Source organism: Rhamphochromis sp. 'chilingali' (assembly GCF_963969265.1).
Source record: "Rhamphochromis sp. 'chilingali' genome assembly, chromosome: 3".
NCBI classification, from domain to species: domain Eukaryota; kingdom Metazoa; phylum Chordata; class Actinopteri; order Cichliformes; family Cichlidae; genus Rhamphochromis; species Rhamphochromis sp. 'chilingali'.
This window is the reverse complement of record NC_137931.1, coordinates 34,166,943-34,187,611: the sequence shown is the minus strand read 5'-3', so window position 1 is coordinate 34,187,611 and position 20,669 is coordinate 34,166,943. Positions and strand designations below refer to the sequence as shown.

Below are 20,669 nucleotides of genomic sequence, written 5' to 3'. Positions count from 1 at the left end.
ATGACTGTAGTAATAGATGTAGTTATACTGAATGATAACAACATTGGGAAGAAGGAACATGAGAAGCTGGAGAAGTACCAAGGGCTGAGAGAAGAACTCGAGAAGAAGTGGAGGGTGAAGGTAACAGTGGTCCCCGTGGTAATCACAGCACTCGGGACAGCGACCCCCAAACTGGGTGAGCAGAACCGTCAGAGATCTCTGTCCAGAAGAGCGCAGTCCCAGGAACAGCAAAGATACTGTCACAGTACTGTGTCTGACACAGTGTTTTATGTTTATGGGTTTATTTATGTTCTTGGATTAATTCATGTTTTTTGCTTGTGTTTATTCTTAGTTCCTAGGATTTAGGTTTCTGTCATTTTTGCCTTCCCTGTGTTCCTCATCTAGTCACTCTTCTCTCCATGTTCCCCCTGTTTCCCCAGTGAGTAGCGTCTCTATGTCTCTGTGTCAAGTCAGCGTCTTTGTGAATGTTTCTGTTTTAGTTTGATAGTCCTTGTCCTGTGTGCCGTGTATCTAGCATTGGTTCCCGTTGTCACATTATGCCCAATTAGTCCCAGCTGTGTTTCCCTCCTGTTTCCAATTCCCTCGTTACTCCTTTTGTATTTAAGTCCTGTGTGTTCCTTTGCCCTTCGTTGTGTCGTACCACCCTGTGCATTGTAAGTGTCTCTAGTTTCCTTGTTCTGTGCTCCTTGTGTTCTAGTTTCATGTTCCGGTTTTGTTTTTTGGTGAGTTTATTTTATGAAGAACTTGTCCAGCAATAAAGCTGGCACTTTAAGTTTACATTCTGTGTATGAGTCGTGCGTTTGGTTCCTTCATCCTGCTTGCCACACTCATGACAGATACTGCCCAGGACTCTCGAGCTCCCAGGGCTCTGGTAGAGGACCCGAGCAAGGATAAACAAAAACTGTCCAAACATCCATAATATACCTTTGGCAATGACAATAAAGATATATTCAATTTTATTCTCTACAGGTATTTTTCAAACAGGGATTTCATTTTGAAAAATAACTCCATCAATATGAAAAGGCAGAAAATCATCTCAAGCACTGGAAAGAGCATGCTAATGAAACAGGTGGCACTGTATCTGTAACCATGAAGAAATGTTGGCCAATCAGAAGCCCACAAACATCAACGTAGTTTGACATCAAAAAAAGGTGCTGTTGTGCACACCTTTCACATTGTGACACAAAATCATTCACTCTCCACCATTGCACTATAATTATGTTGTTTTGCCTGTTCTCTTTTGCTGGCTTGCCCACACCCCACAGTTTTTAGCCTTCATCCATCCATTCAAACTAATATCCAGTTCAGGGTCGTAGAAAGCCCGTGGATAAGTCACGAGGCTGTTTATTGTCCATAAAAGACCAACTTTGGCTTTATGTTTTACTCCACCTGCATCTGCAGTGTGTCTTGTCCCAGCAGCGGGGTCGCCCATAGTTTGGGAACCACTGCTAGAGTATACAACGATTGCGCGCAAACTGATGTTCGTTTATATTTTTGTGTCAACTATATTTTATACATTTATTCTCTTTGGATGATTAACGGCGTGGTGATGTTGTATTTGCTGTATTATACAAACACCGTGTTAAAGAGAAATTCTATAATAAGGATTATTTAAACACGCATTTAAAAAAAAAACATCCCACTCTCACGATAGATTCTCTCCACGTGGAGTTCTTCTTTTAAGCGCCACAGTTTTTTTTAAACAAAGTCAAAAACACCGAGTTTGGATGTGTTGCTGCTTCCTGTGGGCCGGTGCAAACCCAATATTACCGCGTGGCACTTACAGACAAAAAACACCCAGGTTGGCTCGAGGAGGGACCTCCCTCCGGGTCAGATTTCCAGAGGAGTGCGACCCCCTGAACCCTTCACGCACGTCCTGTTTGCGCTCAGCCTGCGCACACGGGCTGATCTGCACACCCCGCAGCTGCGCACATCCAGCGGCTTAAGCCCATCCGCATGGCTCACAGATCCGAGCCGTCCCCCCTTTCCCCTTCCCCCCCCCCACCTCAGCATCCTTTTCCAGCAGCAGGAGAAAAAAAGCGGAGACGCTCAACAAGCAAAAGTTTTCCTCTGACTCTGGAAAAGAGGAGTCGACATGGAGGAAATGGAACTGCTAGTGTGACCCCACGGAGAGACTCCCGACCCCCGTGGAAGAATGATAACTTAGCCACCACTTTGGGAGGCGGCTTTTTTTTTTTCCTGTGCGCGTGTGTCAAGTAAACTGTGGGAAAGTTTGAAGCTGGGGGGAGCTGGCTATGGCGCGGCACAGCGAGGAGGACGCCGGGATGGCCAAAGCTCCGCCAGCCGCACGGCAAAGAAAGAAGAAACCCAAAGAGAACAAAACCAGGACTGTCCACGCAAACATCCTGCACGACTGCGCCAAAGGGGACGAAAACCCCAACCGACACTATGCAAACAACAAGATTAAGACGACCAAATACACAGTGCTGTCATTCCTGCCAAAGAACCTCTTCGAACAGTTTCACAGGTTCGCCAATGTTTACTTCGTCTTCATCGCTCTGCTCAACTTTGTTCCGGTTGTCAACGCGTTCCAGCCCGAGCTCGCTCTGGCTCCCGTGGTCTTCATCCTGTCCGTGACCGCCATCAAAGACCTGTGGGAAGACTACAGGAGACACAGGTCCGATAAAGAGATCAACCACATGGACTGTCTGGTCTACAGCAGGTAAGCTGGGCCTCGGCTCGATCCTGCAGCCAGCGGTGTCCAGCTGCTGCGCAGAACTTTGGGGGAATGTGTTTTTATAGCGTCTCTCTGCTAAGCCCCACTCACACACACACATTCATTCATGGCGTCCACAGCTCCCTAACTTTGTACTTTCTGCTGTTTAAGAGGAGAAAATGCACATCATTGAACAAGAGCCTGCTGTAAATGTGCTACATTTAACCACACAGGCTCGTGCCAGGCTGCTGCCATTCAAAGGAAACCCAAATATGTAAATATACACAGAACAGAGTGTGAAGCACCAGCTCACAGGAACACAGTGACACAGTATACAGTAGTTTATTATCTTAATGTTCACACATGGTCCAATATTATAGGGATTTTTAACATTTTGCAGTAACATATACTGTGATTTATCACCCTTTTCAACTGTGTCAGTAACTGTTTTATCCTATAAGATAAAGTTTTCTCACTTCAGTTGTTTGTTTGTTTGTTTGTTTGTTTGTTTGTTTTACAAACTGGTCAAGAGTACCAACACTGTCAGCACAACCAGTTGGCAATTCCACACAGTGTGTTTCTGATAATACAACAATTAACTGTGATAACTGTTGAAAATCACATATTTGTTGCTGTTCACAGACAGAAACTCACATTTAACTATTACAGCTATTGATTCGCACTGTTGTGTTACAGCAGCAGGATAAAGGATAAAACTAGTGCAGTCTACAATAAACAACAAAGTAAAAATAAAAGTGCCGCAGGCTCCCAGTAAGCTCTTATACTGCGAGAAGGTGCAGAAGTGTAAATGTGCAACAGTGATTTAAAAATCAAAACAAAGAAAAGTACAAATAAATTTGGTTAAAAAAGAGAAAAAGATTAGAGCAAATTGTATTAATACAGAATACTACAATACTAGAGTATTCGGATACAGTCAGCTGGCAGCCAGTGGAGTCGAGTCCCCTCGTGTTGTGCTCGTTGACAAAGACTCAGTCAGACTGATGGCAGCGTGCTGTCTGTATTGATAAGTTAGACACTTTACCCATCAGGCAAACCTATCACATGAAATTCCCCCCCCCCCCCCCCCCCCCCCCCACACACACACACACACACACACGCCCCTCTAGTATCCAGCCAGTAGGTAGGCACTGATTTACAGGTTTAAACAAAGCATTAAGAGATGCAGTGTTTCCTTTGCTGTTGTTTCATATAGCAGGCACAGCGCATGATAATGGATTTCAATATGATAATTTAGGATTGTAAACAAGGCAGAATTTAGCACTGCTGCTAATTTACACCTGAGCGGGTCACACACAGGTGTTCCAGAAACACTTCAAAGCACACAGAAACAAAGACGTGGCTATGCAGACCTTTTTTCCTCTTTTAGAAATGGTAAGCTTTTTCAGTATGTATTCTACTTTCTGACGGCACAGTTTATCAAACTGTCCAAAGCATTCCAGGTATGTGACGCTCGACTGCCCAAAAGCTCTCTGCTCCACATGTACGCGCTTTAATTTTGTTTAATGAAGTCACGGAGAGAGGACGAGCAGCCAGACTGTGAACAATTTCAATTACAAATAAAATATCTGCAGATTTAATCGTGTGGAGATTCAGTTTAAGTAGTTAAGCATAAAGAGGAGTTTCTTAACCTGTTAGTCATCTTGACCATAACTGCTGATGATGTGACCAAACCGTCAACAGGTTACAGTAGGTACACAAAAAGCTTTGTGCCCCCCCTCACTAAAAAAAGCAAATTAAGTGCACACAGACGTCCCTTCATGCAAGTCCAGAATATTGTGGTCACCTCGGTTTCAGAGGAGTATGAAACTGTGATAGCTCAGCCTCTTGCCTCTGTGTTGTTTCTGCTTATTATGAGCCAACCTGATGACCTGTTTCTGACCATTTTCCTGACTCCGTGTGTGTGTGTGTGTGTGTGTGTGTGTGTGTGTGTGTGTGTGTGTGTGTGTGTGTGTGTGTGTGTGTGTACGCAGACTGTATTTTGCTAATGAAAAGCAGCACTGTGGTCCATGCACAGAGCATAATTCACCGTCATCAAAAGGCTCAGTGTTTAGTGACTCCACAGTTTTAGCTGAGTGCTGAACCTAAGTTGTTGTGTCAGGGCTGGACATGAGTGAACTTTTTTTCTGCGGTGGCAACATTGTGAAAAATGTTTCCTTTCTCAGCTAGAGCCTGACTGGTATGTCACTCGGCTGATACTGGGTTATCTCTGAGATTAGTATCCGCATATACGAGGTTATACGAGATGTTTTGCATAGATCGGATTTTTTTCTTCTTCTTTGTTCATTTAAAGTGTTGTCAACAGCTCCATTGTTCACAACTACAGATCAGTCAGCGTGGAGGTGTATTCTGTGTAATGGCCACCAGGTGGCGAGTCTCCAGTTACAAAAAGACTTCCTGCGATACATATATCTATGGCTCTCTTTCACCTCTGAAACTTACCTGATGAGTTTATGGGGTCATGAATATTTTTATTTTTCATTATTAGAGTCAGAAAGGAGGATTATCCACACGGTATCTCAGTAAGATCTTCCCCTCATCACCTCCAGTTCCCAAACATATGGCGACTGGGAAAACACTCAGCTCGAGGCTTGTTAACGAGATTTAACGTCACAGCGGTCGTGTCCATCTTTTATTTCCAGCCTATGTTTACAACGTACATGTAGTACACGGTGTGGAATCGTCACACTCAGAGTAGAAATGTAAAGAGTGCTGACCTGCATATCTCTAAAAACTTTTTACCTTTGGCACTATAGACTGTATGTCACAGATGGACCAAACAAACAGACTTGACCTGAGTGTTTGCGTGGTCATACACTAACAAATTGTGACTGACAAGGCCTTAGCCAATGAGCATTCACTAAAAAATCAGCTATGAGCATAATTTATAAAATAACCTTCATCTTTTTGTGGCAGCTGAGCCCATAAACTCATCAGCAAAGTGCCTTATGAGGTCACAGAGAAGGCTCACATCCAGCATAGGCTACGTCCATCTTTTACTGAGTCTGTGGTTATGCGTAAAACCACCCATTACACACATAAAAACAGTTGGTAGTTGAGACAAAGAATCTGATATATCTTCCTAAACACAGATATATGCCTTTTTATGTTATTTTTGTCCAAAATGCACTTGAAGTTTGGGTAAATTAAACCCCATTTAAAATAAATACTGGTTAAAATTGATGTCACAGTCCCAGGGATTTTATTTTGATAGGCATCGAAAGTACTACAGATGAACTGCAAGAAGTCATGTACAATAATTTTATTTATATAGTGCCAAATCACAAACACAGTCACATCCAAGTGTTTTGTATTGCAAGGTAAAGACCCCACAGTAATATGAGAACACCCCAAAAATTAGATGACCCTATAAGCAAGCTCTTGGTGACAGTGGGAAGGAAAAACTCCCTTTTAACAGGACGAAACTTCTGGCAAAACCAGACACAGGGAAGGGCAGCCATCTCCTGTGACCAGCTGGGGTGATTATAATAACAGATGATTAAATTCAGAGTAAAGAAGAAACACTTGGTGCATCATGGGAAGCCCCCAGCAGTGCAGGCCTATGGCAGCGTGACTAAGAAAGGATTCAGGGTCACCTGATCCAGCCTTAAATGTATGTTATATCGAGGAAAAAACCAACAACATAATTTACATGTTCTTGTTCACTTTTGTTTTTGGTCCCGAACCCTTCAGGTGTGTGATCTGTACAAGCAAAACTGGAGCTTAATGAATGGAAACAAAAAGAAACGGAAGTCTTTGGCTCACATGACGATCAGTCATGAAGCTTTTTTTGTTTTGTTTTGTTTTTTTTATGGGCTGTGGTGGCGTAAAGTTTGGGACTGGCTGTGTTATACAATCCCTGAAGATCGGTGCAAATAAATGTAGTTCTGTGGAATGTAAATAGTTTGCACCTAATCTGCTGCACAGGGTGCCAACAGCTGGAAACCATCTGCACTCCGAGTCTCTCAACCAGTTCGACCTCAGCTCTTTAAGGCTGGCATATTCTGCCATAACTGAGTAATGAATAAGCGATCGCTGAAGTGTGGAGATTAATTGAACATTTTAAGCAGCGCCGCAGGACACACCTGTGACTGTCGGCGTACTTTTTATCAGGCGGTGCGCTTCGCGGAAAGCTTTGGGTATGTGTGAATCTGTTAACAGTGTGGATTACAGGAACTGGTTCCCCACAGTAACAAATACAGTCATTCTTTGTTTTTGGCACGGGTGGGGGAACGGCTTCACAACCAGCAAATCCTTTTAGTTCTTATCATTTGTTCCACTCTCCAGGTCAAAGATGGATTCCTCTATAGGAGCACACACGAGTCAGAGTAATTCTGGATTAGAATCAGCTTCAGGTTGATTAGTTGCAGCTTGTCATAGTCTATTTTTTCCCTTTATTAACGGACTGATGCCAATGTCACTGCTTCTAATATCCAAAGTATGCACTCGAGTATTCGTTTCTAGAGTGTGAGACATCTCTTATTTCCTCCTCCTTCATCTTCCTGCTTCTTTTCACTCAATAATAAATTTATTTTCATGTGGTTTTGCAAATATTTATCGTCCTCGTTGTGTTTTTGTTCACTCCAAGATTTATTTGTCAGACGAGGAATGCAGACTAGAGCTAAAAGTAATTTTTTTCTGCTGGCACTGAATGTATTTGACTGTCAAAGTTCACGGAAAGGAATGTTTTCATATTAATGTAGGGAGGGTCGTAATGAATTAGTAACTCCTAGGCTCTGCACTATGGAGTTCAACGTATCCACAATATATTTTCTTTACCTGGTTTCGCTTATCCTAAAATCATCAATCAGGCTCAGAGGTCATAAGAAGGTGGTTATCAGCTCGATAAATCAAACCACGATTTATCACTATAGCTACAAGCATGTTTCGCACGAAAGAGGTGCATCTTGTGACCAATCAGAGACACGGACAGGACCACTTTCATTACGACACAGGAAGCTGTCCCTATGACAACAAATGTTATGTTCAGCTAAATTAGTGCACTTTATGTAAGTGTTTTTCAGACATTTTCAGTCTTACCCTTTCTGCCCGGCAGGGTTAGTCAGCTGACTTGCAAATTTTATATAAGGTCAACAAACACAAGGCCTAAGTTTCCTGTTTTTGAAATATGTTTCTATTTTAAGGCTTCTAACCACAAAATTTTGTTCGGATCGCTTGGAGCCAGAAGGAAAAAAGCAAGGAAGGAAGCCGATCCTCGCAACCTGTGTTTTATCAGTAATGTTTATCAAAGACAGATTAATCAAACTCATTATATTTCATGGGTTATATACAACCCGGTTTGATGCCAAACAAGTAAAACCACTGCATAAAAATTCTTATATATTTAAAAAAAAGACTTTTTCATTTCTTTAAATGGAAAGAAGTACTCTCTGAAGATGTTCATCTGAGCCGGGGGTCTCAAACCTGCCTCTTCCATCTTCAGTGGCTCCTCGTGACTTGAAACTATGTGACAGATATAGATATAGGCAGATCTTACTATGAGGCCTCTTCAAGGGGTAAACGTAAAGCTGCATCCCGTCATGCTGCTCTGTTGTTCAGGCTCCGGGACTGTTTATATGTCGGTAATAAGCTTTACTGACGTGAAAAGTTTCAGAGTAATTCATTATTTATAATAGTGGCATCATGTACTTCCTTTGACTGACATATTGAGGAAGAAGTGAAGCTGAATGTGCTTGACCGCGAGGAATGTCGCAGTCGCTTTCACCAGTTTTAGCATCAACAAACAGGCCGTCCTGTTTCTGCGTGGAACGTGTTTGCTGTCCAGATTTATGGAGGACGGGCTGAAGTTTCCATTTTTAGATTGTTGAACTGTGGAAAACAATAGCTCTGCATCTTTCACGGTTCGCCCTCTTATTGTTCCGCCAGAGCAGAGAGACGCTATGTGGAGAAGTACTGGAAGGAGGTGCGGGTGGGAGACTTCATCAGGCTGCGATGCAACGAGATCCTCCCCGCTGACGTGCTGCTGCTGAGCTCCAGCGACCCCGACCGCCTGTGCCACATCGAGACCGCCACCCTGGATGGAGAGACCAACCTGAAGCAGAGGCAGGTGGTCCGCAGCTTCTACGACCTGGTGAGATGGATGCTTCTCACTTCCTCTCTGCTGTGTTTTCTCTTTTTTTGTCAGAAGAAAAAACTTTTAACAGGTTGAAACTTTGAGTTCTCTCCAACTTTTAGTTGTCAGGAGTCTCTTTATGGCAGGCGGGGGAGTTAACGTTGTAAAAAGTCCCCTCGAAATAAGATATAATTAAAATCCATGGCTGTTTGTTTTTTATTTTAATTCTAATTAATATTTGAGAAAGTCTTTCTCTTTGCAAATTGAACTTCATGTCTTGTTCTCTATAAAATCTTAATGAGGCCTGGACTTTGTCACTGGTCATACTAGATTTTATCTAGAGCTACATTTCTTGCACTCATGTACAAATCTGCACTCGTGTATTTGAAAGCTGTCACACACGAGCGCCCTGCCCACCAGCAATAGTTGTGAAATGAAGCAGTATAGACATATTCAGCAATATCAGCCATTTTTAACGTAGTATTTCACATGTGTAACAGTCAAAGCCATCAAGCCTATTTTGGCCCACAGGTGCGCAACAGCTGCGAGCTGAGAAACGTGCTAGGAGAGAATGCAGGGAGGTTAATGCTGATCTTTTTGCTGAGGTGGGAGAGGTTAAACGAGGCTTCTTCAAACCCGGCAAGAGGTGCACGACCAGCCGGAGCGCAACAGGCCAGCAGTTGTGACGCTGCTGTTTTTGGTGCGCGTGGGAAGCAAAAACCAGGCGCTAATCGCCCGGAGCCTGATTTACAACTAGGAGGACTTGATTTTGGGAAAGTTCCTCAGGTCCAAAAGCAACTGTTTAACAACAAGACAAGCTGATCATTTATTAAATAACTTGTGTGGGTGGTTTCTGAGTTGAAAGTCATTGAGTTTTTTTATGGTGGTTAGAGGAAGGGTAAGTCAGCTCAAACAGTGCAGCCTAATCAATCTAGTTAATATGCAAACTGCCCTATTAAAGACTAATACGTTCCATTAGCTGCAACTTTAGTCAACTAACAGAGGAAATAATAGAATGAGTGCAGGTGGGAGTCTCACTTCCTTCACTTTATCCTATCTCGGATGGGCTGTTTGGGCATTAGTGTTTTGTAATGCTGTGTAACTGTACTTCCTGGGGAAAGGATAAATATTCCACCTGTCACCTGAAGCTGCATTCTTTACCTGAGTATTGTTTGCTTTCTGTTTGCAGGACTGCGAGTTTGACCCTCTAAAGTACAACAGCATCATCGAATGTGAAAAGCCCAACAACGACCTGAACAGATTCAGAGGCTACATGTGAGTCCCGCCTTTTCTACGCAACTGCCGTGAGGCTGCAGCTGCCACACAGCAGCTTCTAATGCTCGAGTGTATTAGTGATATCAAAGTCTTGTTTTCGTTTCCCTGTAAATGAATGCAGTGTTGTTTGGAGTATCGCCTGCTGCTGGCTTCTGACTGGAAATAATGCGAAACTGTGGTTTGTTGAGAAGCCAGCAGTTTCCAACTCGTAATTATGACTCAAACGGTTTTTCCAAGTCGAGATTAAAATTTGCTTTCCCAGGAAAAAGGGCGCAGGGTTTGAACAGTTGAAGGTGTATGTGCTGTCTCGTGACCAGGAGAACCTGCAGATAATGAGCCCTGTGTGTGTTTTCACTCTCTTTTGTCTGTTGCGGAAATGGTGTGTGCACGATGTACAACAAAGAAATAAGAAAGGAAGGACTAAGAAACATTTCCAGAGAATAAAACCTGAAACAACAAAACCCACTCTGGAATCTCACTGAAGGGAAAGTGAATTAAAAACATTCAACATGAAATAAAAAATAAATAAAAATTGCAGAACTATAATAACTCTGGTCCATCTCCACTTTTCCTTAACTGCTACCAGGAAAGGAAAGCACATCACTGTGTGAGATGACAGATTTTCACATTTTAAAACCCTCTGTGTGTCATCTCCACAGTATATTTGTCTCCAGGTCACCCAGTGTAAGGTTTGTGCCACAGATGTTCTAAATTAACAGTATTGGCAAATACAAAATGAATAATTCTATCAATGAATTTTAAAATGTATTATTTTACAAAATAACAATGATTAAGATGCTAAATTGCAGTCATTAGGAAAAAGATTTGTTAATTTCCCTCATAAATAATATAATTGTTGTGACAGGTGGTCTAAATACTTAGCTAACAGGCTAATGTTTCAGGACATAGAGAACCTGAAAGTCACGATGCCGATTAACTTTTTACAAACTAAATGTTTACAAAATGAGCAAGAAGTGAGCAAAGAAAACCTAAAAGTTAAGTAAAGTCAAGAAACTAAACTAAAGCTGAAGTAACACACTGAGAAAAAATGCAAAACACAAGCTAGGATGGGTGAACCAGACGAGTGGACAAAGAGTAGACAGAACAGGAAACGGGAAGTAATCAACGCAGGTGAAGACGGACGAACGGGAAGTAAAGCCCAAAACATAGACACAAGTGACAGCCCGAGTGTTAGAGTAAAACAGACACATCCTAAACACGGAGACGAGATGACGCACGGCAAACATGAGCGAGGAAAAGGCACGAACTCACAAAAATAAACTTCATCGCCAGGATTTGATTTCACAAGTGCAAAAACTCAGAACGATAACAAGTAAGACAAATTGGGCAAACACAAAGCTTCAAATCCTGGAACAACCTAAAAACGAAAAGCACAGATCATTCATATTCATGCACCAAACTCTCAGATCGTGACGGAGTCGGATGAAAGATGCTGCAGAGTTGCATTTGCAGCATCTCTCTGGGACTTTTTGAGCTTTGCTCATATAAGAGACGAGAAGTCAGAATATGTGAGTTTCTGCTGCTTTGATTTTGACGCACGTTTTCCAAGGCGAAGCTCGAGACACCTTTCGACGTTCCTCAGAATGAGTCAGGACCGTTCGCGTCTGCAGTCCTGCAGTAGCGCTTGGATATTTGATGCGTGCAGTTGTGTTCATGCTGCCTGTAGCTATTGGTTACATAATACTTCCTGTGTGGGTCAGACTTGGTCACTTTTCTGTTAATTGCATTATGTTGGACAAAATGGTTTATATTGAACATCTCACACAGCCATTTGAGGTCATAACGCATATCTATTCCCACTCTTTTTACCCGCGGTGGTAAATGCCGCGGGGGTCAGGTTTCCGCCGTCTAATTGAAGTACACTTTATGGGACCTCCTAACTGGATTTGTTTCAAATATATGGCACCCCTCGCCCGAGAAGCCTTCTGGATGTGTCTGCTCAGGCTATTTTTGGATCTTTTGTAATATCATAGTGGAAACACTCGTTAAAGGCATCAAATACGTCTTTCCAATAATTTTCCGACTTTCCTGGGGATGAGTAGAAGAATGGGTGCCAATTTATGGTCCTGCACTTAACCTCAGGTAGTGTTGCCTTTACCTGCAGACTCTGACTTTTTCTTTATTTATAGTACTGCAGTAAATTGGCACTGTAGCTTTAGCAGAAATGGAACTACTCTTCACAGCAATGCAGACCTCAGCTACTGCTGATAGCAATATGTGGTGTGAATACAGGGGTACTTCCTCAGTGAAACACCATGTAGTAATAACAACATTATTTTTATTTTATCATTTTTATAGCGGCTCTGAGTTTATAAAGAGCTTTAACAGACAGGCTAATGAAGTTAAACAGAGAGCCAAGCAAAATGGTTATAATGTGATGGTTAAAAATACACACCAGGCAAAAACTTGCCTGAAAGATGATAGGATACATGGGTGATTAGCCAGGTGGACGCTGAGGATCTGAGGCTACGAACTGATTCCTAAGAGCTCGTGTAGCTCGTGTAGCTCAGGCCCAGACCCAGATGTGTTTTTTAAAGCTTTAAGTACAAAGCTGTGAAAAGTGCAGGGAGCCAGAGGTGAAACGCAGGGATCGGGCTGACGTGATGCTGTTTGCTAGAACTGTGAGAGAGTGATGTTTGATTTATAGCAGAGAGGAGGGAGCTGCAGAAGTCCAGCCTTGAGAAACGGATGCTCGGGTGATTTTCTTTCAAAAGTATTGGTTTTTGAGAATCTGAGATTCTGTTTTGGAGAAAGTTAGACTGGTCAGCTTCTCTAAAGCTTGAAAGTTTAAATATTTTGATGTCATTTTGACACAAAAGCTTAAATTTTAATTTAAACTGCCTCATTTAAAACTTTGGAAATGTAGTTTTAATTGTTTCTAGCTTCTCCTTTTGCTTCAGTGAAAACATGTCTTGTTTTTGTAGCTTCTTCTAATGCTGTCAGCGTGTGCAATTTTTCAAATTTTGATGGATCGGCTCTGAGATCTTCTCAGCTACAAGTTATAATAGCAAAGGTACATAAATAGCAAAGATATGGCCACTACAGCGCAGGTTCTTTGAGGATTTAGAGAACAACAAATCATGCAGTCTTTCTCCCCAGACGCCGACTGCTGCTTCTCTGGATTTTGGCTCTATGAGTCATAAAGTGTTGTTGGAGTTCGTGGCTCTTTATTCTAATTAGATTCAGTGAGTATTTTGGAGTAACTCCATCTTTTACAAAGGTTGCTCCTTTTAGAGCAGGAGTCGAGTCCCGCTTTAGTTGATCGGCAGCATAAAGCCCAATCTGTTCCTAAATGAGCCGTCCCAATAAAACAAATGCATTATATCTGACCTGTCTTTAATATCAGTGCAGTCTCAACAGCATGTCTCATCACATGCGGTTACAGAAGGTATAAGCAGTTGTGTTATTTGATTCTTTATGACTTAAACAGTTTGTCAAGATCTGGAAATACTTGATATTTTCAGGCATGTGAGGAACACTGAAGTTGTTAAAGATCTTCAGTCATCTCAAAGATCTCAGTCAGTTTCCCTACTTTGTGCTGGACTGGATCCTTTGCTGTGCCAGTTGTGCCCCACTGCTTTATACACATGTTTAACACTTTATGTGTTACTTAACTGAAGCATAAATCATGCTGAGGATGCTGGTTGTGTAAGACGCCAAATCTGGGAGTCCCAGCCCTTCTTTTGGTTTGGATTGTTTAAACCATTTCAGTCTTCCGCTGGATCAGTTTTCCTAAAATATGACTGCGGGGATCATGGGAAATAGGCTGAGTAACCTTGGTTAACCTCGCTAGTTCTCAGGAACATGTTTATCTGAGTTAAAACTGTTATAGTTGTTGTAGTGTACACCTTTGAGAAAGAAAACTGAAATGATATTTTGCACATTTAAAATTAAAGTAAATGAAAACGTGCAAGAAACGTCTTTTAGTTTTCATCTTTCTTTTTTTTAGGGCAGACTTGTCAGCAGTGCCAGCCTGAGGAGGCTTTGGTGCTGTGAGCTGATTGATCATATAAAACCTGTCCTGAGCTTCCCCTGAAAAATGTCCTCCAGTACAAGAAACGCAAGCTAACGGAGTTCAGATGTTTTGTCTTTACACCCCCTGCTTTTACCACCATCATGCCTCTCCAGGTGTTGTCAGTGTGGTTTGACAGCTGGATTCACGCCAGCTGTTCTTCCAGCGTGTCCCCTCAGTGAGACGTGTTGTGTGTGAGAGACAGAAGATGAGACGCGTCCTCGGCAGCAGTCGGGCTGACCTGCGCACATGTGATTATGACTTGTGTTCGTCTCTCAGAAGGAGACCAGATGCTGCGGGTATTCAGTTGCCAGGCTACAGTGCAGCGTTGGGCACAGAGCCTCATCTCACCAGAGTTTTATTATATTACAGCCACTGACACGAGTCTAATTTCAGACTTAGAGCACTCTCTGCGTATCACGTGCTGTTATCGGCTTCTCCCACTGTCTGAGCTGCTAGTGACGGCTCTGTTATCAATCTATGACGTGTCAGTCATAAGCCAAGCGCTGGACTTTCCTGTTGGTAAACACGCCGATAGTTGTGACTCTAAAACCGGCAACAACAGAGATGATTAAATGCGGCTCTCCAGCTAAAGCTTGCTGGGCTGTTAAACTAACGTGCTTGTAATCCTTGATTTAGTAATAGGATTAATGCTGACATTAAAAGCTCAGCACCTCCCTCATAATATCACTTTGAGTTTCAAAGTGAGGGGGGGGGGGGGGTGCTGCTTGGTAACTGCTCCAGTATCAGAGGGAATTTGTGCTGACTCCTCCGGAGAGGTGTGGGGATAGGAGTGATTGATTGACCGAGGTGCTCGGCGGTAAAAATCGATGTTGTGTTTGGACCGGTAATTTTGTTTCTCTCAGTATTTCTCACTTGAGTGTAACTGTGATCCTTTGGCTGTCATTCTCACGCCTCCTCTCACCTGACAGAATCCATCGAAGCGGCAGGAGAGACGCGCTTTACAAAGAGAACCTGCTGCTGCGAGGCTGCACCATCCGCAACACGGAGGAGGCCGTGGGAATTGTCATCTATGCAGGTCGGCCCCCGAAATGACACCTCGGCTGCCACGCAGCTGATCCCACCTCTGACTAACCCGCCGTGTAACTCTGCAGGTCACGAGACCAAAGCCATGCTGAACAACAACGGTCCACGTTACAAGCGCAGTAAACTGGAGAGGCAGATGAATGTAGACGTGTTCTGGTGCGTCATCATCCTGCTGGTCATGTGCCTGTTTGCTGCTGTTGGTATGTAAACAGCTGTTTGGAAGTTTAAGGCGACCTATTGTGTTCATTTCCAGCTGCTTGGTATCTCCTCAGGAGTGGTGCAGCTTTGTATCATCCACACCTCAAAATTCTCCTTATTTGTGTATATAAATAAATATTAAAATAAGATATTTTAAAAATGCATACAGGGAAAATGAGAAGAACTGTCAGAATCTTTTGGTTCTAATAACAGAAATCTGCTCTTTCCTTAAAAGATAAATGAATTTGTTTAATCTGGATTTGCTACTTAGCGTCACACCTGGGAAAACATATTTTGTCGTGACTTTGTCGTAGTCGATCTTTAATGAAAACCCTTCGTACGGTAGCCCTGAGAGGTCAAACAAACTGCAACTTAAGAAAACACCAGCAAATTTTTAAAAAATGCTGTAAAATGTCACAAAACACAGCGGAAAAGTTTCTGTGGAGACATTAAAGTGTTTGCATTAGCCATTTACTGTTAGCTTGTCACTTGTGCAGCTGCTCCGTCACGTTTCACCTCCCCAAAAACGTTTCCGTTTTGTTTTGTGAGTTTTTTGTTTTTCTTTGTGTGCTTTTGCTGCGTTATTCTATTTGTGGTTGTTTTTGATCTTTCATGGCCACCGTACCTTCACCTGTGTTAAAGAATATTTCTACAGGCCTCCAAACCTGCAGGCAGAGACTGGACATCTAAATATTTTAGGGATTGCAGACATCCATCTTTTTGTGTTACCCTGAGCTCCGCTCCTGAGAGTCCATATTCACAGAGCTGAAGTACCATAAAAATTATTGCAAACCTCTTGAAACCAGATTAAAGAAAACCAGAGAAACACACCAAAAGAGCGCAGATGAGGAGGAGAAGACTGCAAATCCACATCCATCTCAGGAATCTGAAACAGTCATTGTTAACAACCTGGAGCCACAGCAGCTCGATCAACAGGCGCTGGAGGCTTTGTAGTTGTAGCCAGAGCTGTGCCTGAGATGACCCCCACTGACATCACACAGAGCCAAGAGTAGAAAGATAGTCTGAAATCTGAAACCTGCTCTAAACAATACTAGGTTAAGACCTGCGAATGTGTTGCCTTGCAGGGATTTACCTAATTTTAATTCATCTTTGACCGCATTTAATATGAGCATTGATCACAGAAACGTCAGAAAATAAATCTAAATATTAACAAGGAATAACAAAACTCTTACACAGAGCTTCCTCTGCTTCTCTCTCCTGTCCTTCCACTGTTTGCATGAGCTGACCTTGTGCTGTTGCTGTTGCAGGTCACGGGCTGTGGATGTTTCAGTATGGAGATAACAGACCCGTGTTTGACGTTCTTAGCCCAGAGGGGACCAACTTATCGCCCATCATGTCAGCCATTTATCTCTTCCTCACCATGATCATCGTCTTTCAGGTACTAAAAAGAAAGCAGCTTAAAGAAGCAAAGGCACAGATAAAGATATAAAGGCAATATCATGGACTGTGAAATGTTTTATTCTGCTGTACATCGTGGCAGTATTTCAGCCTCCCTCTGCGTGTGACTTCTAGATCTTTTTCTCTGTTTGTTTGGAAAAGCAAAGATGAAAAATGTGTTGCTTCGAGCAGCAAGACAGTCTCTTTAATCTGAGCTCAAAAGGAGAGAAAGTGAGACCCAACAGTTATTGATCTGGTTGTGTTTTTTTTAGGCAAAAAGTTTCAGGGAAAATGTCGGCGTGTCCCGTGTCACAGCAGCAGCAGACGAGCCGCCCCGGTGTCGGCCTTTCAAAATAAACGAGAAATCGCAGAGGGCAGTTCCTTGGTCTCGCTGTGCAAATAGTAACAGTAATGCCAGAAAAATGATACACTCTGAAATAAACACATGACTGTTGAGCAGCACGAGGACTGTGTGCAGACGTCGCTGCCTTCCCCAAAGCTATGACTCATTTCTCCGGAACTACTTTCCATAAGCGTTGCCTGGAAATGTTCCACTCTGGATTACACCAACATTTTTTAAACAATCCAGCATATGCCCAGTGTACTTAAAAAATCACTTGTTTAGCATTTTGGAACTAAGAAGCAATAATTCTTTTAATTATGATGTTTTGGTTTGGGGGTTGTTTTTTTTTTGTCAGATATAGCCCCACAGAAATCCCAGATGAACTCTTTCCTCTTATTTCAGGCATCTATCTGTTCCTATTCATCCATTTTTAACTTGTTAACTGTTTTAGATATATCTAGCCACCATGTGTAGCCAGTGTAAGCATTGTAATATGTGCAATATGTAATGAGTTGCAAGAGGAAAGTTATAGAATGATACAAAAATGAGCCACCAAATGACGAAATATAGCACTTATATTTTATTAGATGTTGGTGATGATGATCTTACTGGTTATGGTCATGGAGGGAGTTGTCCTATTGGTTGACTTCCACATTAAGAAGGTGTGACTGGGCCTTCCTGTCCTCTCGTTTCCGTGCTTTTTATTACCGTAGTTACTACTGACCATGTAGTCATAGCACTGCTGAACCCAAACCCTTTCATTCGCTGCTAAATCGTCCCGGTTACGACTGCTTGAGAACCTCTGTGACTTCTCAGTGGACACAGCGAGCCAATGAGAAGAAAGCTCGCCTTCTGTCTGTACTTCACTCATTCCAGTAACCTGTGAACTGGGATGGATTGTGAGACGGATGAGCTATGACGTGTTTGACGTACTGGTTTTATCCCGAACTTGTGAACTGAGCAGTTTGAGCTGTGTGAGGTCACAGACACTAAAAAATAAATATCTGTAAAATATTCGGTTAATGCGACATCTGCTGCCACCCTCATGCTTCCTCCCCAGCCTCTGGCCTCAGGCTTTCCATGTGTGATCATTTAAAATTTGCTTTAAATTAGTATTACCGGTACTAATTAATGTACTTAATATTTGACTGTTCAAGATTTTCTTTTTGGGTTTTCCAATAATTGAATCTCTTTTTTACAAGATTTATTTAATTATTTATATGAATTGATTTTTTTTTAGCTGCAGTTTACTTTTTTCTGTCTCTACTGTTCATCCATTTAACTTCATAACTGACTTTTCTTGTTGCATTTAGCTACGTATTGCACCAGCACATCCCTGCAATTTCAGTGTATCCTTTCTTTTCATATTTTCAACCCTTTAACCATTTGAGGTTTATTTGAGTCGATCTATTTGATCTCTTTTACCTGTTTTATTTTTAAGCTTCGCTTTTAACTTACATTGGGTTTTTTTGGGTTGTTTTTTTTTTTTTTGGGGGGGGGGGGGGGGGGGGTCCCTCATTAACGCATTTAAACTTTTTTACATCTTTAGCTATTTGTTCTTCTGCATCTTCACTCTTTATTTGATTTGATTTCACGTTCAGACGTTCACACCATCTTTCCATCAGTTTCCAGGATGACAGCCTGCTCTGCCTCTCTCCTCTCCTAGGTCCTGATACCCATCTCCCTTTTTGTGTCAATTGAAATTGTCAAGATCTGCCAAGTGTACTTCATCCATCAAGATATGGATCTGTACGACGAGGAGACAGACTCCCACCTGCAGTGCAGAGCACTTAATATCACAGAGGATCTGGGCCAGATGCAGTATATCTTCTCTGACAAGACAGGCACGCTGACGGAAAATAAGATGGTGTTCCGGCGCTGCACTGTGGCAGGGGTGGAGTATTCCCATGATGCCAACGGTGAGACGACCAGCCAACCCTCTCACACGCTCCCTTAAAGAAACAGTAAGCGGTCATCATCTTCTAAGTCACCACTAACGGTGTGTGTTTGTTTTTCAGCTCGAAGACTTGCCATGTACCAGGAAATGGACTCAGAGGAGGAAGAGAGCATGTCTCACGCTGGCACCCTCCCCAGGCGGGACAGCGTGACCAGTCACCAGAGCGCCCGCGTGGTGCTGCGGTCCCAGAGTACCAAGTCCCACCGCAGGACAGGCAGCAGGGCCGAGGCCAAGAGAGCCAGCATCCTGTCCAAGCACACGGCCTTCAGCAGCCCCATGGTGGGTCCTCATTACTGCTCTACAATCCTCATCCTGCATCCTTTACCCTAACAAACCTCCGTCTGTTCTGCAGGAGAAAGACATCACCCCCGACCCCAAGCTCCTGGACAAAGTCAATGACTGCAGCAGTCAGATGGACTTCATGCGCTTCCACAGCCAGCCTATGTCCCAGCTGCCCTCTGACCTCTCAGACATCATCGATTTTTTCATCGCTCTCACAATCTGCAACACGGTGGTCGTGTCCTCCCCCAACCAGCCAAGACACAAGGTAACACTCACCTGTTCAGGTCAGAAACATCAGTTTGGTCAAACCTCTGTCAGGTCAGAGAGGGATTGTTTGTGGACTGGGCCGCACAATGATGTTACCTCAACTTCATTCCACACCTCCTGATTTCTTCTCTTTTGACTTTCGTGTGTGTGTGTGTGTGTGTGTGTGTGTGTGTGTGTGTGTGTGTGTGTGTGTGTGTGTAAGAGAGAGAGACTTGCAGGTGAAGCAAGCCTCCCCTTTAATTCCTCTAATAGGTGCATGTGTGCAGCTGGTAAAGACACTAAGCTCATAATAAAGTGTTGACAGCGTGTCAGTGCCTGACTTGCTGCAGTCATCAGAAAGCATCTTAGCTTTTTATCGGGGCAAGTGTCGGCTCTGGGAAATTATTTATATAAAATCTGTTTTGGTTTTTTTGGACTATGAAGCCTAAAAAAGACAGAAGAGTTACAGGCCCTTGGTGTGCAAAGGGGTCGGTTCAGATTTCATAAGTACAGGAGGTAGATGAGATAGAAAAGTCTAAAGCCTAAATATATTTTCTGTTAAGAACAATTTTTTTTTCTCTTAAGCGACTCTGAGCGTCAGTATCTCAGGATCTATCATAGTGTGAGAAAACTGCACCGATTTAACGTCTGTGACATTGAAGAGCATTGGTACCCTGCATGCTTATTTTTTTCTGAGAATTCACTGGGGAAAACCTAAAGTGCATTGTGGGTAAATGTTTAGGGCTCATGGTGGGATAGTTGCCATTATTCCATCTTCATCGAAATAAGTTTTTGTAGAACAAGTCAGGTTCTTGGCAGGGGCAACAGGAAAGGTTTTATAGGCATGAATTAAAAAGGAAGCATTAGATTGTATATGTTCAAAATGGCAGGATATTATAATAGTCCAAATCCATGATTCGGTTCATTGCTTAAGCAGCTCCCTATGACTTATTAGAATAAACACCAGAGCACATGACAGTTTCATGTGTCACCACATGCACATTACTGGGCTGTTGTTCAGCCTCTTTTTGCACGCCTTCTGTTTACACCAGCACGACATGTGCACAGCTAACCATCACACCACAGACTCGTCTCTGCAAAGTGACGTGAAGTCTCCTCTGT

At 42.8% G+C, this 20,669-nt stretch overlaps 1 protein-coding gene across 1 annotated transcript in view; it reads left to right on the top strand.

Annotated features, from left to right (window-relative positions):
- Window positions 1-2,004: 2,004 nt before the first annotated feature.
- atp10a (ATPase phospholipid transporting 10A) overlaps window positions 2,005-20,669 on the top strand; it is a 44,699-nt gene continuing 26,034 nt past the window's right edge. Inside the window, exons 1-9 of the mRNA XM_080877617.1 lie at window positions 2,005-2,683; window positions 8,582-8,786; window positions 9,958-10,043; window positions 15,009-15,115; window positions 15,192-15,323; window positions 16,590-16,720; window positions 18,729-18,981; window positions 19,081-19,298; window positions 19,372-19,566. Of these exons, the coding sequence (XP_080733743.1) occupies window positions 2,256-2,683; window positions 8,582-8,786; window positions 9,958-10,043; window positions 15,009-15,115; window positions 15,192-15,323; window positions 16,590-16,720; window positions 18,729-18,981; window positions 19,081-19,298; window positions 19,372-19,566 (1,755 nt within the window). The 5' untranslated portion in view covers window positions 2,005-2,255. The remainder of the gene's footprint in view (window positions 2,684-8,581; window positions 8,787-9,957; window positions 10,044-15,008; window positions 15,116-15,191; window positions 15,324-16,589; window positions 16,721-18,728; window positions 18,982-19,080; window positions 19,299-19,371; window positions 19,567-20,669) is intronic.